Genomic DNA, 19,116 nt, shown 5'->3' on the forward strand with positions numbered 1-19,116 from the left:
TTCTCTTGCTAAACCTATTCAAGCAGTTAACATGGCTTTGCTATTCAAGTGAGCATGTTAGCAGTAAAAATGAAGTTTATAGTTTTAATAGTTTATAGCTCCCACCTAAATTGCTTGGTTCAACTTTGAATTTCCAACTGCATCTCATTACACTTTAGTTGATCTATTAATTTCTGTTTTTAACAAGAATTGCCAAGCTTTTGCCACATTTTAAACGCTGAATATACTCAACGGTGTCTTTGCTATTTTGCTTTGATCTTTTTATTATTTATAGTATTTATTCCATTTAAATGCCTTTCTTATTGCTATGTGATAATAAAAGAGTAGCCATGATAATAGTTTGAACCAAGTCAGGACGTCAGCCTACTATAGTCACTGAAAAAGCCAATGGATGCCTGTTACTCACGAGAGTAGAGAAAACACTGGTGACTAAAGATTTTACATTATTGTTCAGAACATGATCACTGGGAAACTTTCACGTGATGGGATTTTGCCGGAATTACTAGGTACCGGCTTCCGGGAAGACTTTCCGTCCGTCCGGCTCCGCGGACTCAAGGAGAGAAAGGTAACGCCACGATCCTCAGCTAAATTCTTTATTAAAACGTTTAATATCTGAGATAAATGTTACGTCTCTGTTCTATGGAGACTCTGGTGGGACGTTCAGACCTACCTTTCACATTTTAGTGGGGTGATTTGGCTGTGTCCTGTGACTTTGTTGAGTGCTTTCTGCTGGATGGTGTTCCTGCTGTGTTTTTAGGGATTAGCTAGCTAGCTGGTCGCTAGCATTCCATGCTAACGCGACGTGGGTGTTCTTTCTTCATTTTAGCTTGTCCGGCTAGCAAGCTAGGATTTCGATAGACAGCCAAGTTGCTTACATGCCCGTTTGATTCGGGGACACACATTATGTTATGTGTACTATATCATATAAGAAAAGTGATAGACAGACTGTCGTGTCACAGTGCTGTTGTTTCGCCGGTAAACGTAAATTCTCCTGCTAGCTATTGAACCGTTTGTAGGTTAGCTACAAAGTAGCCTACATAAGATACGTGAGCAGCGAAACCACTTTTGGCTGGTGAAGGCGTGTTTTGCCGAAGTGCCAAGCTCCCGACTGAAAGTATTAGAACTCCTTTACACCTTTTTGACTGCCCGGCTTTACATAAAGAGATCACTGTAATCATTTAATGTATGTATTATAACATGCATACTGAGAGCTTGATACCTGAAACCATGTGATGGTGATTGGTGCCGGGTTGGGCAAGCATGTAAAGCTGATTTAAAGATCTGGATGTATACATGGAGCAAGAGTCTTTTTCTTCATGAACAAAACAAATGCTACAACTCCAATTCCAGGAATGAAGAGAAATTGGACAGTGTGTTTTGGAGCCTGAGTGGTTGAGTAGATGGATCACTGTGCTTTTAACTTGTCAACTGCAGTGGGAAATAAGCCACACGAGAATCTGGGATTTCCTCTCGGCATCCCCTGTACTGCACCGGTGTAAGCGTAGGTAGGTTGTCAGAACTGAGCGAGATGTTTGGCTGCAAAGTGAAACTGAGGTGTCTGACTCATTCGGGTTAGTTACAGTATCCATCACTGTCACGACACCACTGGCATCACTGCCGCGCAGTTCATCCTCATATAGCTAAAGCTATAGCAGCTATTGAACCAACGAGCTAATAACCAGGAGCCACCTGCTCAGCTCGACCGGGTTAGTATTTCTCCTCCTTAGATCCGACCTGTGTCACGCTTGTCTTCATTGCTGCCTCCTCTGCACGTTGTTGGACGTCTATGCTTTGTGCCGTACGTGAAATAGATGGTTGTCATATGTGCTGTTGGCTGAGGTGTGGCTGGCGTGAAGCCGGCAGCTGGGCTGTGCATCGCGCCAGTAGCAGGAGAAACCACGTGGTAGATCGAGGTTGGGCCTAGGAAAGTTAGCAGCATGGCTAACTGCATAACATGCAGCAGCGGGTTTGTATTTGCAGATGTTTAGGGCAGCTTCTATTGTGCGTGAATATGCGTTTACTGTAAATAACACGGGAATAGATGAATTTGTCGTGTGTTTGGCGCACGCGTAAACACTGACACGCCCCTGTGTCAAAGCAAAAGTGTCTCACAGTTTGGACAGACCGTTGTCTTGACAAGCTTGGTGTAAATGTCTCTGCTGTATCTGTGTCATTCATATATATATATATATATATATATATATATAGGGTGGGGGGCAGTCAAACGCTGGTATTGGTGGTATGTTCACATTTAAACCTTTTGATGATCACTTCGTCTACTGCAGCAAACACGAGTCTGATGTTAAGGACTGCAACCATGTGACCTTATCTGGGAGTGTGGGTCCAAAATGGATGCTGTTTCTTATAGATGGCATACAGTCTATATAGCTAATACAGGCAGGTGTTTATTGTCTGTCTTATCTCTATCAGTGAACATTCATATTTGATATGCAGTGGTTTCAGACAAGCTTTATTTGGAGGAAATGAATAAAACTCACAGCAGACAAACACATGGAGCCAGCTACTCACAGTTTGCCTGACATAAGGATACTGCCGAGCATCCTGTTGTGAAATTTGAAAGCCTGGAGACTGGGCATGTGTGGGTTTTGGCAGAGTGTTACCAGAGGAACATGGGGACAGGACCGAGAAGGGGAGGGAGGAGACAGGCTGTGCTGGCGTGATGCTGTGTCACTGCAGCTACGTTCTAATTGTATGTTCATCATTGTCAGAGTGGGATGCCTGCTTGTCACAGACTGTTGATGCTCAAATGGGATGATTATTGGTCAGTGTCAACAGCGGAGTACAGACTGTAAAGTATTGTTTTGTTTGTTTCATCCATACTGTTTAATTCACTCCACTTCAGAAAAAAAAATGTCAGAGGAATTATTAACCAGGCTGAGAAAACAGTGACTTGAATGGAAATTTGTAATGTCTGATAAGATAAACTTGAAAAGTATGAGCAGGGTTAGGGCTTCAACAAAAAAAAGGAAGTGTAATAGTAAAAAGAGTGACCAGTAAGATTGAGGTGGTTTGGACATGTGTGCAGGAGGGATAGTGGATATACTGCACAAAGGATGTAGAATACAGAGCTGCCTGGCAGGAGGAAAAGAGGAAGATCTCAAAGGAGGATGGATGTAGTGGAAGAGGACCTGTTGCTGGTCAGTGTGACGCATAGGGTAAGATGGAGGCAGATGATCTGCTGTGGCGACCCTTGAAAGGAGAAGCAGAAACAAGATGATGGTAAAAAGCTGTGAGCTTTCAATGGGGATTGTATAAATCAAGTTGTATTGAGCAGATTTGTGGAAAATGTGGTAATGCAGCTTTTCCTGTGGCTCCTAATCAAAAACTGTATTTTAAAAAAAAAAAAAAAAAAAAAAAAATGGATGCAATTTCCTGGTCTGAAATGAAGCCAGTATGGAAGTGGTCTAAATCTGTATTCTTTCTAATGGCCAACACAGTGTGACTCCCATGTTTACGAAAGGGTCCATTTGTAGAGAATTGTTTGTGAAAACAGCCCTTTGCTTCCTTGCTCTATGACCTCTTTAAAGGCTTTCCTGTCAGTCACCATTTTATCAAGCACAGAATTATGTTAATTTTATAAATTATGATTCTCATTAGAAAAACAGTAGTAGCTTGTAATAAAGCATTAGGCAATGAGTGTGCAGTGTCCTTTGGTTTCCCGGTCAGGGGACCAGCATGGTTGTGGTTTGGTCGTTTGCTGTGGCTGCATCTATCTCAACTCAGTCCTGAGGCTTTTCTAAATATATAAGCCTCTGCTTTGAGTGTTTCTCTTGTAAATGCCCCAACTTTATGTAAGTGCTATTTTAAATCTGTGGACTATCTCTGGGAGAAGCAGCACAGTACAGGAGGAAATCTGACGGAGTTTATTTCCTGTTACCTTTCTGCTTAGGTCAGTGAACTTGAATATTGACCTAATTTCTTCTAAGTGTGTTGGTCCTGTCTATAAATGACAGAACAAAAACACAACTTTGCAAAATAAGCATGTTGTTGTCTTCGCATACTGAATTAAAACTATAGTCGTCGAGCATTAAAGTGATCCAGCGAAGCCTACCACTGCTGGAGCTTTCTGAACTGCGTTATCACAACAGACTACACAGTGCCACTGACTGTGACAGGTACAAACGTCAGGCCAATAAAATGTGTACAAAAGTTAAGTTACTAAGGTCATGTGCATTTGCAAATAGGCTTTGTGCAAAAGCCTGAGAGATGAGTGGTTTAGTTTATAGTATTTGCAGGCATGAAAAAGTGACTTGCATTCTTGTATCTTTGGTTGTTTTTTCCACCGCTGTCTCCCCCAGGCAGGAAAGTTTGTCTAGTTCTAAGTGCAGATGTGGGTTTTTTCGGGGGGGGGGGGGGGGTTGGTTTTTTTTATAGGTTCAGTAAACAGTTGATTTACAGTAATGTCTCTCTGGGTAAAGGGAGTCTAAATCATGTGTGTTCAAACACAGACAGTGGTTACACCCTTTATAGGAGACATGACAGCCAACTTCACTAGCAGCAAACTTTGGTTACCGACAGCAGAAGCTTATGTAACTGTTGAAGGAGCATGTTTCCCTGTCAGTCGTGCTGGCTAAATTTCCACAGTGCTGCATGTCAGAGAAGCTCAAATGACTGGCCTGTGTGTTATAAGGGGATGGGGTGGGGTTCGGTGGCGGTGTGGATGACTTTCCTCTGCCCCCCCACCCCACCCAAAAACAAAAAACCCACATTCCTGCAAGAAAGGTCGACCACTGGGATCTTTGCTTGTACAGTAGGCTATTCCCGGGTTTATTTTTGGTGCTTCAGATTTTAATATGTGAACACTAATTTCAGCAATTCATTACTGGATTATATACAATTTTAAGACATGCTGCTGAACTCACTTGACTGATGTTAGTGGACAGAAAGTGAGTCTGTTATAAACAGTGCAGTTTGTGTTTGCTGCTTGATTGGATCTTCTAAGTATCTACATATCCTTCCCTCTATCACATAACCCTTATCTGAAAGAAAACAAAGATATGAAGTTAAACTGCCGGTGGTAATTCAACATAATTAAAGAATTACATGTGCTGGTAGCAGCTGCTATGCTGTTAAAATCTGAATTTTATCATGCTACTGTTGCATACCCAGTGTATGAGACTTTCATGTGTTGTAACAGTTTTGAAGCCACGATTCAAACTGCAATATAGACCATATTTCCCCCATGGAGATCTTATTGCCTACTTAAAATAGGATAGTCTGGTAAAAGCTATAATGTTATATTGTTAAGGAAATGGAGGACCAGAAATGCATCCAAATAATGGAATTTATTTTCTTCATGGTCATCTGATAAAGCTTGTTATTCGTTTTTCATGCAAAACGCAGAGGTATGAAGCGAACTGTAGATTTGGAGAATGGCTATTTTCCTAGTCGTGTAATCTGTGTCTTTGTGCTTGTTGGTATAGACAGATAATGTCTGAACTGCTGTGAAAAATGTTCCTTGGAGTGTTGGAGTTGGATAATGTGGTTTACGACATTATCTGCAAATGCTCTTTCTGACATGGTGCATGGAGTGATAGTATTAGACATGATGTTGGCAGAGTGTGTCAGGAAACGGGGCCGCTTGCTCACTATGATCTTACCAGACTTTTACCTGGACATTCCTCACAACATCACAGTCTGAAATCAAATAGATCTTATACTGGAGAGATTTTGCCCTCTCACTCACACCTTTGTCTGGGGATGTGCTGAAAAGTTGAGGGCTGCTGCACATGTGTGAAAACGGCTTCAGTGTGATGCAAAATGACTGGAGTAGGTAGCTTTTTAGTCTGAGGCTCTCTTTTAGCCCTGAGATTGTTTACTTAGCATTTGGTTCAAGCCAGCCCAGCTAAGCCTAACAGTCTTTCTATGGATGAGCCTGTGAACTGCCACCTATCTCCCTCCTGCATTCTTTCCTCACTTATATTGCTCTGTAGCTCCACTATGGTGTGAATAGTTCAATCAATGTCAGGGATTTCACCTGCCTGTATAGAAATCCTCTTTGTTGAAATTGATTAGATTTTTGTCCCCTTGCATTTATGTATTGTTATAGTCATAGAAACAGTGGTGATAACAACTATTTCTGTAGCATGATTTCCTCTTTGAAAAAAAACAAACATCCGGAATCATCATGACTCAGGCTTTTTATTCTGCTGCCTCAGAGTGTGAGTACTTGTGTATGTGTATCAGTAAAAAGAGCGTGTGTGTGTGTCAGTGACAGTGATAGCGATAATGTAGTGTTTGGGCTATGAATACCAGATGCGTTTATTATTAGTGAAGACTATATAAGCTAGGGAGAAATCTTATTATGTATCTTACTATGTATGACATACGGAGATGACCATTTAGTCAGCAGGGTGACTGTTTTGTTTGAGTGTATCATCATGAGACTAAATGGAGAGCACATTTCAGAGACTGAGCAGTTGGAACAATAGACAATGGCAATCTGTTGTTGTACACAGAATTGTTCTGGTAGGTGTGAGCTGATTCATGCTCCCTGAATTTTAAAACAGTTCAACTTTGGTTAGCAGCATTGATCTAATACAGTAGATAGGTGTCAGTGCTGATAGTGGCGTCACTAAATGACCACTGTACAAATCTGCAAAAGTGTTTCTTTGTCATTAATATAAACTTATTCATTTGAAGAGTTTCTCCACTTATTTAGGATGCACCGAATCAATAATCCCCCCCCCCCCCCTTTTTTTTTTTTTTCCTTCACAAATATTCTGCTGCTTTATCAGTATTGGGGATTCAGACAACTCACAAATACGTTTTGGGGTTTTTTTTTTTTTTGGTTTTTTTTTGGTCCACAAAACAAACCTCACAGTTTGGCCTATGGCTACTACACAGCTGGAAGCCCAATAGGGCTGTTGGGCGTCCATAGCGACAGGTTAGACTACTGCCGCTGGGGGGCGGGGGTGGGAAATTAGCATATTTTAACAGGGAACAGCACACGCCATTGGTTGAATTCTTCTTGCTTACTACGTAAAGACTGCTGTTGTTGATAGCAGGCAGTCTGGCAGTTTATTTCTCACTCCTAGCATGTTATCTTAAACATATGCAGTGTCTAAGGTACTTACTACACGGATGTCTGCGGAACTGTTCAAGGTAAAACTGTAGTGGGTCATTGCATTTACCTGTGTTTTTAATTGTTGTAACTGTCAAGATTATCATTATATGCGTATTTAATGCTAATACTAAAGAGGAGCTAGCTAAAACGATATATTAGCGTACTTAGCGGTTGTTCAGTGGGGTTAATTTATCTTGCAACACAATGAGGTATAACACTTCAGGTTTAATGTAAACGAGTGCTCAAATTCAATTTATTGGCTATTGTTTTTCAATTATTATTTTTAGTTTTACAGTCAACTTTTACGTAGCACTATGATTGAAATGTAACATGTTTCAAGTCAGAAAGCTATTGAACTATTTTCACATTCAGAAAACGTGTGCTATTAAACAGAAAGTGCATGGAGGACAATGTTAGCTGGCTAGCTTTTAAAGTTAAAAACGGCTTCAGTGCTTTGTTAGCTTTATGTTTCTTTGTCTTTATCTTTGAGTATATCAGCCTTTGTACTTAAACCAAAACAAGAGATGTTTCATTGCAAATGTGCTGGTGGTGATAAATACTTTATAATTCAGTGTGGAATTGGATATTGTAGACTTTTATATATTTTTCCAGCCTGTTTGTAAGGCAGCTGTTTAAAAAGTAGTGGCTGTAAAGTTTAAAATGTGATTCAAGCTGATCATTGTAAACAAGGTTTTTCTTTCTCTTTGACTTTTAGGGAAAAAAATACCCAGCGTAACGACACTTGGACCTTAAAGGATTTATAAATGTAAGTCTAGTGAAGGCTCTCACTTTTTTATGTAAGACTTCAGGTAAACTGCAACTGCTATCCACTTTAATACACTGTGTAATCCACAGTGTTACCATTGTGACCTTTGAAATGGCAGGTAATATAATTACCAAAGACCAGTTTGACCCTTTGGTCATCTCTTTTTTCAGACTTGTACACAGGTCCACATCTGCCTCCCCATGCAGAGCTCCATGAAATGAATAAAGCACCACAGCCTATAACGGGACCCCCATCCACTCCCCACCCTGCCCCTTCCCCCGGCCTTTCACAGGTAAGATGCCACGCTACTTAACTCTGCATATTGGCTCTACAAGGGTGTGGTTTTCTTTCTCACTGTGTATTCTCAAAGAGACAGGGCAGTCGTTCAAGTGCTTTGTGAAGATAATGAAAAGTAGATCACTCAACAATAGAGGTTCTCTGATAGAGGACAGCTGCAGCAGACGCAAGTCTTGTGTTTTTTGACAATACTGTGGAAAGTCCCACAGCAGTTGATGTCCTCCATAGTAATTAACTGGAATGATGTCTATGACTGTCTTTTTCAGATCATGCTAACCTCTAACATGGGCTTAAACTTGAATATTATAAATGGGCTCCAGTTGGAGTCGAGCCACAGATTCATGAACACACTATGAGCTTATTATTATTATCTTGCCATCATATTGTCAGGGGCCAGAATAGCCTGCGGCATCTTTGTAACTATCCAGCTAAGCACTGTTATTTTTAATTGTGATTTTATTTATTTTGGTGTTTGTGTGTTTTTTACTTTGTCTCAAAAATAGCTATAAAGTACTTACTTGCCGGTTGTCTACACCCCATAAACATAAATCGGAAAAGATGTCTGTAATATAAACAGTAAAGCCTTTACACGGTTGTGGGACTCTACGGCCTCACCTTTTTGGCTCTCTTAAAGCTCTTCTGCTGTTGTTCTCACTTCCTGTCTTCTGCAGCCCTCATTCCCCCCTGGGCAGCCCCCGTCTGTAGTGTTTGCCACCCAACCTCCGCAAATGAACCCAACACCACAACCCCGACAGGTAGGCCTGCTCACTCCTCAGAAACGACTGTTCTATCAGGGAAAATATTATCTAGTCAGAAGCATGACAATTTACAAATTGGATTCATTGCTTTCCACACAAGTTCATTTTTGTGGTGCAATGCAAATATTTTTGTTTATTTCTAACTTGCATCTGATCAGTCCAGACAAACCACGCAGGGTAAAAATGCTATTGTGCAGTTTTGCAAAACTTCTACTCACTGGCACTATCCTAAACGTATAGGGTTCTTAGAATGCCTGCATGTCTGTTTGCAAACTTTCCTCCAGCTCTGCGAAATGTAAACAGTCACTGTGGTCTTCATTACATGTCTTATGAAGTATTGGAGCTTAATCTACATGATCTAAATTCTTTTGTTTCTTACTGCCCCTGATTGATTTGAGTAAATGCAATCAGCTTAAAGGCAGCTTGATTAATACATTAATATCAGATCTGTAATATTTTGTATGTAGCCTTGTAAAAAAATTAAATAATTAAAAAAATATATAGGGCAAGCTAAGAAAAAACACATGCTATGACAGCCATTTTCATATGATGAGCTCCAGTTGGAAACGTACAGAACTGAAATAACCTGTTAGTGGGGAGTGAAGCATGGAGTTTGAGCTTTTGTCTTTAATCTCTGTCCTGTCTGCCTCTCCTCCTCTAGTTTGCCCCCGGGCCCCGGCCTATACATCAACAGGTACTAACAGCACAGCTGACTAACTTGAGGGTGGGAGGGGAATTTCTACCATTTTAATGCATGTGAGAAGCAGTGGAGAAGGCCAAGATTTCAGGAATAAAATGACCACAAACTGGTGGTTCCTGATTCAGAGACTACATGATAATATTTTTAACATTTTATGTTGATTTTACATTTTACGTTTATGTAATTAACATTGCCCAATAATGCAAAATTAACTTGATGATAACTGAAGTTAATGTTTTAAGTAAATATTGAATTTACTGTGACAAAAGTTAAATTGCATTTGGGTTATGCTTTATAATAAAATGCATAAATGTTGCACCAACATTTCAGAAATGCAGCTAGGCCTGATTCACTGGGATTCACTGTTGTGCCTTTTATCTGCATGCTGCTTGTTAATTCACTGCTTAGCTAAGATCGGGTGGTTTCTGGGCGCTTTCCTCTAACTGATTTTCGTGCCTTCTTTTTCTCACTCTTTCTCTTGCCACCTTCTTCTTGCTTCTATTGAATGTGTGTCTATGTGTGATCTGTGCTTGTGCTGCTGAAGGGAAGCTTCAGATCGCTACAGGTAACTCAGGTTTTCTCTTTCCTCACAGTTTTTCCCTCCACTTTTCCCTTCTTTCACCCTCTGGAGGAGTGCATATGTGTGAGCCTAATATTTGGCAGTGTTGTGCTTTGTTGGCTTGGTGTCATTTTTCTGGCTACAGCAGTTAGCTCCCAGGCCATCAGCAGAATGTCAATGAGGAGGCTCTGAATGAACCAGCATTAGCTGCTTTATCTCTGCTGGCAGACAGGGCCAATATGTTTCCAGTTGGAGTCGAGCCACAGATTCATAAACACACTGTGAGCTTATTATTAGGCTGAACAAGCTAGTTTCCCTGGGTCCAAGAGATAAAATAATGCAAAGGGCATTTATTCATGTCAGAGGTTTCAGAGAGGTAGCAAATGGTCCTGTTTTGTTTTTCTTTCTTCTCTGTGGTCCATCACACCATATTTCTTCTTGTCTTTTTCACAACCCACACTTGCTTCACCTTTGCTTTTCTACTATCTTCTTAGCCCTACTACCCCAACAGGCCCAACCTGCCTCCCAGCAGTGGGCCAAGAGGTGTCCCACCCAGCAGTGCTCCTCGGTCTGTGACCCCCACCCACGTCTACCAGGCAGGCCCTGGCTCCCAAATGATGATGATCCCCCAGCAACAGTTGCCCTTTCCCAGTTCGCCACAGGGACCTGCCTACATCATACAGTCACAGGTAGGGGGCACAACTTGTGTGTGTGTGTGTGTGTGTGTGTGGGTTGTTTTTTTTTTTTGTTTGTTTGTTTGTTTGTGTTTCTGCTAGAGGTTTTCTTTGTATTGTATTGTAGGGTCTATATCTTACAATATAAAGCTCATTGAGGCAACTGTTGTGATTTGGTGGTGCTATAAAAATAAGATTGAATTAAATTGAAAATATAGGTTTGTTAGCTCTATTAAAAATGCATTAATTTTTTATTTAGATACATTTTGTAAACCCTGCATCCACAAAATCAGGCTTAGTGACTCAAACTGCTCAAAGTGGTTAATGGTGCAGAGGCATTTGTAATTTTGTTGCAGAAATTACCAGGATTTCTACTTTGATTACTCAGAAAATGTGGTCTGGTCTTCTTATCCAAATGTGTGAAAATGTGCTGGTGTCTGGAGATACCCATTTGCAGCTACTTGGGTTGTAGAGGTGCTTCTAATTTATAAATAAAGACAGTTTGGTTTCTGTCTGTTTGCACATCTTAAGGACAAAAAAACGTCATTATTCAATTATATTCAGACACAAGAACACTTCTGAGGCGAACTGTCTCCTGCCGTACTACATTTCAAAGATGGCAGCCTTGTATAATGCACTAACCTCTTTTGAGTACCAATATGTCAAAGTCCTGAGAAAAGCACCTGAGTGTATTGATTTCACCTTATTGCATAGCCAGTATGTATGTAGTATTTTCTCCTCAACATACCACCAGAGTTTTGAAGCTGTGTGTCACATAGTTTAATCCAGCCACATAGTAACACACATACTTCCAAAATGCGAACGGTGTCCCATTTCACAAAAAATAGAAAGCAAGTGCACAAATGCAAAAAATAGAAAGAAAAAGGAACAGGAAAATGTAGCAACATTACAACGGTAATGGATTGCTTATTTGGAGAAGTAACAAAAAAGCAGATTACTTTTTTCATTACATTAGTTTTGCAATTCAGATCCCTCCCAACTGTAAAGCATCATGGAGGGATCCTTATGGTTTGAGGCTGCTTGTAGTCACTGAGGGAACAACAAACCAAAGACTGAAGGCAGAATTCTTTATAGTTTTTATAATATTCAAGTTTTAGCCCATGTTAGAGGTTGGCACGAAATCCTTGTAATTCCAAAGTGTTCACTTTTTTTTTTTGCTTCTACAACTTTAATGATCTATATCTGTATCTAATGATGTTTTGTTTTGTTTTTCTCCATTTATCTTCTCTTCTATCTTCCACCCGCTCTCTGGTTTGCCCCCTCAGTACCGGTCACCAACCTACGTTCCCACACCTCAGCAGTTTCCAGTCCCAACGGGCACCCCAGGTTATTACCCAGGCACAAGCCCTGCAGAATATGGTACTTACGGTAAGAGGTTTTACCTGGAGTCTCATCTGTGCCACTCACCTAGTAACAAGCACCATTCTTACACTTGGCAAACTAAATCAGTTGGAGAGAAAAACAATTATGAAGATCGATGGTACACTTTGTAATGAAACGCAAGGACAAGTTGCAACAAAATTTAAATAGGAAGGGTGAGAGGAGAGGAAAGTGTCAAGTGAAAAAAAACACCACCCAAAATAATAAATTTCATTTATACGTGCCTTTCAACATACTCAAGGAGCCCTTAGAAGCAATTAAACAAAAGTATATCTTAAGTATAGATAAAATAACGGTAGGAAAACACCATATAGTAAAAAGTCAATACGTCTTAAACTAAAATCAAACGGAATAGAGAAGCTTAAAAAGATGTGTTTAAAGACTGACTTTAAAGATGGTAAGACTGTCAGAGTAGTGACTGTGCCGTGGGCAAGACTTCGAAAGACGCGGGGCTACTTGGCTGAAACAAACAGCTGTTATAGTAAGAGCAGCATAGGAGGAGCATCTCAGTATGGGAAGGAGTGGCAATGTGAAGAAGTTGGAGAGAGATGGGAGTGCAAGATTATCAAGAGACTTGAAAGTAAGAAGCAGAATCTTAAAAATTAATGCAACATTTTACAGGAAGCCAGTGAGCTGTGTAACATGTCATTAAATCCTCAGTAGTTGCTCACATCTTGCACAGTGATCAGCCTTTAGCTGAAGTCTTCTTTGTTTTGTTTTGTTTTGGGGTTTTTTCTTTTTGTTTTTTTTGAGGAATCCTGACTTGTTACTCTTTCAGTGTTTGTCTTCATGTAAGTGTTTACAAGAAAATAACCGTCTTCCCTTAATAAACTACACGCTTCTGAGATTTCTAATAATTACATTCATCTTGTCCCCTGCCACCCACTCATTATTTATGCATCTCTTTGTGCGAGACACTTCTGGCTAACATGAAATGAGAATGAACAGGAGTGGAGTATAAGGTGTTATAAAAAGCAGTGACAATTTTACAGACCGTGGGAGAGAGAATAATCAGGAAAGATGACCTTCTCTCAGCCAGCATGGACCATATGACCTTAATGAATAGCAGTTACAACTCACACTGTGTTCCTATTGATGGGTGTGGCTGCATTCCCCAAAAAGTTTAAAGTTGCTGACTATTCGTGTCAAAGTGGTTATGTACAAATGGGCCCACAACAGCATCCTTAGAAATCTGCACTTAGCAATAGAGGTAAAATTTATGTATATCACAGTATAAAAGCCTTCAATGATTATATTTAATACACACAAAAGTGTCTTCATTTTACATTTACTCATAGTCCTTTTGTTCCACATCAACCGAGTATAGCTGCAACAGACACATTTATTGCTGATCATACGTGCTGTGCCTCCATCTAGTGGTAACTGTGTGTCATTGGACCATAAAACCTAGTGATGCCCTGAAACAAACTTGCTGACCTCCTCCTACCAGGCATTTGAACTATGTGTTGTCTTTGTTGAACTGAATGCAGAGGCCTCAATGCAGACCTGTAAAAACACAATCCTTCCTATGAGACTGCTCATAGGAAGGATTCCACTATTTGCTCTTGAATGTGGAGTATGTGTGTGTTGGGTTGTGCATGGGACAGTTAAACTGTATAGGGCTGAAGGTCTGGTGGACTTGTGCATTAATTTATGGGAAATTCACATGTTTGGCATATATAAATTTATATTTTCAGATATTTTGCAGTTCCTTTCTGAACAGCAGTCTGTGTGCGTTTGACTGAAGGCATATTTATAGCCACCACTGTAACCCTCACAAAACAAACAAACACACTCTGAAAATGGTGTTACAAATGCTATTGCGAGCTGCTCTTTGGTGTCATTTTGGCCAGTCGTGGACCTGTTCACTTTTGTAGCCTGGCACACTGTGTTGGAATGTATAATCATATTGTTTTTTTCCCACTGATATCATAACAAGGGCTCAGATCATTCCAAATTACACAGAAGGAGATGTTGTAAAGGCATGAAAAGCAGAGACTTTCTGGAGAAACTTTTGGTAACACACACTCTGCAAGTGTGGCGCACCCTTGGCATTAGGGATGGGTATCGAAACCCGGTTCTTGTTGAGAACCAGTTCCCACTGTTTCAATTCCTTGGAATTGTTTGGCATTTTTGCAAACGATTCCCTTATCGATTCCAGTCGCCCCGAATGACGTCACCACGTTGCGGAGCGTCATTTACCTGGCAGGAAACACGGCGCCTAAGTGGCTCAAACGCTCAAAAGTTTGGTTATACTTTACGAGAACGGATGACAACAGGGCAACTTGCAATACTTGAAAAGTAGATATTTAATTTAAGGGCGGAAACATTGCAAAAGCATTTGCTCACAAAACACGCGATAACCTTAAATGAATGTCGTGTTTTTTAATTCCGCTCCGGACTCGTGAATCTCAGCCCAGCAGCAGCGGTAACATTTGCATGTCCTCTCCCGTTAATATGGCAGGTAAATAATCAACTAACAGTGCATATTATGGTAGCGCGATCTGCCTTATTACAAAACCTGCCATTACTGTGCATTTAGGTGACCATGATGAGAGAGACAGAGTCTGGCTGGCTCAGATGCTGCCAGTTCTCACTGCAGTTTACCGGTAGCGTCTCCTTTCAGGCCAGGATAGACGAATGTCACCGAGCAGTGACTAAGTTTGTGGTAAAAGGCTTGCACCCATTTGCCACAGCAGGTGCCCCCGATTTTCAGTAAGTGAATGTGTTTAATTGTAGGCAGGGACATTACTGGATATTCTTGTGTAATTGCTACAGAATAATTTATGTTACACTTTGTTATTGCTACAGAAGAATATTTATTTTATTATAAGATCTCACTGTTGGGTTTGTAAGGCCATGATACTCTAAATTTCTATCTTGTTCAAAAAGAAGATATAAAACAAAGTTCTAAGCTAATCGATCTTAGTGTTTTTTTTAAAAAAAAATAAGAATCGATAAAGAATCGAATCGTTAAACAGAATCGAAAATGGAATCAGAATCGTGAAAATCTTATCAATACCCATCCCTACTTGGCATCACTATAAATTATGGCGGGACGGTGGTCTTGTCACATTTGGTGTGTGATACAACCAGTACGGTGACCATAAACAGGCCATTACATTCATGTCTTTGCTTATAAGAGAAGTCAGTGTGGAAAATGTGCCAGTGTTATTTATTCTGTGTGAGTTTTGCTACTGTTAACATGCATTTTCAGGATAAGATCTTTTTAGTATGAGTGGCCTTAAATGGTTAGATTTGTTTTATGGACAGTTTGTACACATTGGCCTAACAAGCAAACAATCCCTTGATCGGTTCTGGTAGTAGGCACACATACCTTTGGGGTTTTGTCCCCCTTTTGATTAAAGGAGCAATCCAAAGTATCTTTACTGGTCATGAGAAAAATTTAATCAGGAGAATACACTAATCTCAAACTTCAGATTACAGACAAGAGAATGAATTCTAGTGTCCGTTCAGGATTTGACATGTCGATGTAGTCTTGGATGATATCAGCAAGTTCAAACATATTCTTTTAGTTTAACTGTATTCCTACACCTCCCTGTGTCAGTGGTAGCACAGGGTGGTGTAGCAGGTTTTTGTATTGCCTGACAACAAGAAAACTGAGTCAAAACCTCCTGGCCAACCAGAGGCTTTCTGTGTGAGGCTTCCATGTTCTCCAAGATTTCAAGATTCTTTATTTGTCGCGTGCATGGTTATACAGGTATAACATGTAGTGAAATGTGACCTGATACGCTCCTCAACTGTGCAAAAAAAAAAAGACACAGACCTTTATATACAGTGAATGAGTATATACAAGGTTTACACATGGGTTTTCTTCAGGTTTTCTGGCTTCCTCTTGGCTATTTAGGAATTCTGAAGATACTATAGGTGGGGATGTTAACATGTTAGCATAATTGTGTTTTGTGTTTGCCCTGTGGACTTGTAACCTCTTCAGAACCTCCCTAATCACACACATCAAAGGCCTATACCAGCGGTCCCCAACCCCCGGTACCAAATGACCGGTCCGTGAGTCATTTGTTACCAGGCCGCGAGAGTTGAGGCTCAGGTGTGAAATGTATGGTTTTCAGGGTTTTTATCAGTTTTCAGCGTTATTTTGTTATCGTTTTTATCGTTAACTCGGTTTTCCTGGGTCTTTTCACGTGTGTTATGAATAAATCTTCTTTTTTTCGGTACCGGTACTAGTTTTATTTTGTTGTATTTATCCGCGACACCTTAAAGGCCGGTCCGTGAAAATATTGTTGGGCACAAACCGGTCCGTGGTGCAAAAAAGGTTGGAGACCGCTGGCCTATACAGCTTCTATAGCAGCTCTTCTATAGGAGTTTGAACAGGATCATTTTTGTCTGCCCAAACAGTCTGACAATGCTTTACTAGATTGTAAACTTCTGTGGAGTTTTAGTGATGAGTGAATCTTTACAATACTTAAATGTGTGGTCTGAATACTGAACCCTCCCACGTCTTGTACAAACCCAGATAGTTTGACCCTAACAGAAACACTTCCCATTCTGTACTTTTGACTGAGATGGCACATAAAAGTGCATTTAAGTGTCAGTCTGCACCACAGCAGGGCTACAGCTGATAGGAATGAGCTGTGTGGCTGTTGAGCCTGCTGATTTCATGTTTATTATGACACTGAAAATAATCTCCTGCGTGTCTGTTGCATCAGTCATTCTGACAGTCCCTTGGCATGTCGTGAAATCAGATGGCAGATGACATAAAATAACTGTCTAGTGACTGTAAGACATGGCTCTTTAAACTTGGTTGCTGAGGACCTTGACTTCACTGCTGCTTGCTTCATGAAGATGTCTTGAGCCAAGAAAGGGATTCATGTGTGGAAGTAATGCTTTTTTTTTTTTTTTTTTTTTTTTTTTTTTGCTATTTTTAAAAAATAAAAAAAAAATTGCCCTCTAAGCTCTATGCTCGTCATAGTTATAATCCCAGAATATCATTTTGCCTCCTTGCAGCCATCTATGTGGTGGAGTGTTTCTTAAAACACACATACATAGAAACAGCCCTACACACACACACACACACACACACACACACACACACACACACACACACACACACACACACACACACACACACACACACACACCAAATCCGTTTGACTCTTATGTGTTAACCAAAGATCAGATAACATGCCTGTGGTGGAGAGATAGAGGAGTCTTCAGGGAAGTCAGAGCCACTTGGAATGGCACAGTTTAGTTTGTCTGCCACTATACTCAAGAGGAGGGAGGGAGGTGGGGAGGAATCAGCAAGGTCAGAGGGAGGAGCAAAATGGAGACACGCTGGAAGAGGGAGGGCTGAGGACTAAAAGAAGTCATTCTGAGAGGGCACCTGTAGAGAGGACAGGGAAGAAAGTTAGAGAGGGGGTTTAAAGAGAAAAACCCCCTCTAAATTGTATTTCTGTACAGTCTTTACATTCTGCAGCAGTTCAACATGGGCAACCTTGGTTCTCGAGAGCAGGAGGACTCTGAGGGTAGGTGTTGTCTAGACGGTGTCTCTTTGCAGCCCCCCATCCCCCTCTTATGGCAAACTTTTGTGCTTTGAGTCATATCTCAGGTCTCTTATTTACAGTATTGGGATACTGTCCAAGTCTCATTCCGCCTTCTGGCTTTCTGCTTTTATGAACCTTCTCCCTCTCTCTGTCCTTCTCTCGCTCACTTTCTTCCCTCCCTTTCCATGTCGCACGCAGTCTTCCCCCAGCCGGTGTGGCTTTTTGACTATATTTAGGCTGTGCTGCTTCTGGGCAACAATGCAGACTCAGTAATGTGAGTTAGACTGTAATGCATGCAGCAGGGGAGAGAAGCAGAGCAGGAGCTAGCTACTCCCAACCTGAAAGAGAGGCCTCTTCAGTTTAGAGTTTGGGGGGCGGGGGGTTTCTTCTTGTTTTTCTTGGGTTTTTTTTTTTTTTTTTTTTTAGTCTAAGTCTTGTAAAAGTGGGCTACACCTGATTTTGAACTGTAGCTGAGGCCAGTTACACGGCCAGGTAATGTCACTGAGTGGTTTCGTGTTGTTGACATTATTGACCAGGTATGCGAAAAGCGTTTGCTTGCTCTTTAGGAGGGCATCACACTGGCAGCAGCTTTCTTGGCAAATTTGTGAATGTGATAAGTATTTAATTCCTTATGAGATCACCAATGCAGAGCTGACACAGCAGACTGCTGTGTCATGGTCTGAAAACCTACTTGGGGTTCTTCTTGGTACCATGTTTGCTTAACTGTTGCATTTGGTGAAATGCTGATTTTAGGCAGTTGTTTCTATTCCAGCAAATCTCTACTGAAAGAACTTAATTGAATTATTTATTCCCAGGAAAATAAGTAATTAAAATCACCTGATACTTGACGATAATAAAGTCATAAAATAAGGAGCTGCAAGAGTTTAAGACATTTGCCCTTTTTTAAGTGCTGAAATATAATATTTCACCCTAATATTACATTACATGAATAAGTCATTTATCATATTTTTGAGTTGTTAGAATTTTTAATTTTCCTCAATTCGTTTTATACAAAATCATTTTTCTGCTATTGGGGAAAATGGATTTGTTGAAAATTAGTTGAAAACGGTAATTGTTGTTATGGCATCCTTGCAAAAAATAGGTGTAATTTTGGTCATTTTCCATTACGATCGACTACCACCTAATGTGCATGGTGTTGCTATACCAGTGTAGCTTGTGACATCATTTGTATGCTACACGGATACCACACCAATGGAGACACCGAGGCGATGGTGTTCCTGCTGCTTGGTGTATGTCTTTTTTTTGACAGACTCTCAGACCACAGTGTTTTTTTTGTGTAGCCGTTTCCATCATTGCTGGGTTTGAAAAATGATGGTTTTGATTTTTGTGAAGGA

General features: G+C 40.6%; 1 protein-coding gene across 8 annotated transcripts in view; it reads left to right on the forward strand.

The window, feature by feature from the left end:
- The first annotated feature begins 509 nt into the window (after positions 1-509).
- Positions 510-19,116, forward strand: part of LOC120729474 (eukaryotic translation initiation factor 4 gamma 1-like) — a 37,882-nt gene continuing 19,275 nt past the window's right edge. For 2 of the 8 annotated variants that reach the window (XM_040025070.1, XM_040025089.1), the window contains exons 1-8: positions 510-565; positions 7,803-7,853; positions 8,024-8,145; positions 8,822-8,905; positions 9,570-9,602; positions 10,153-10,173; positions 10,662-10,856; positions 12,128-12,230. In XM_040025070.1, the coding sequence (XP_039881004.1) occupies positions 8,071-8,145; positions 8,822-8,905; positions 9,570-9,602; positions 10,153-10,173; positions 10,662-10,856; positions 12,128-12,230 (511 nt within the window). In that variant the 5' untranslated portion in view covers positions 510-565; positions 7,803-7,853; positions 8,024-8,070. The other 6 variants (XM_040025117.1, XM_040025080.1, XM_040025100.1 and 3 more) reach the window with 6 other exon arrangements.

The sequence above is a fragment of the Simochromis diagramma genome, unplaced genomic scaffold (genome assembly GCF_900408965.1).
Source record: "Simochromis diagramma unplaced genomic scaffold, fSimDia1.1 OVJJ01000348.1, whole genome shotgun sequence".
Classification (NCBI taxonomy): Eukaryota; Metazoa; Chordata; class Actinopteri; order Cichliformes; family Cichlidae; genus Simochromis; species Simochromis diagramma.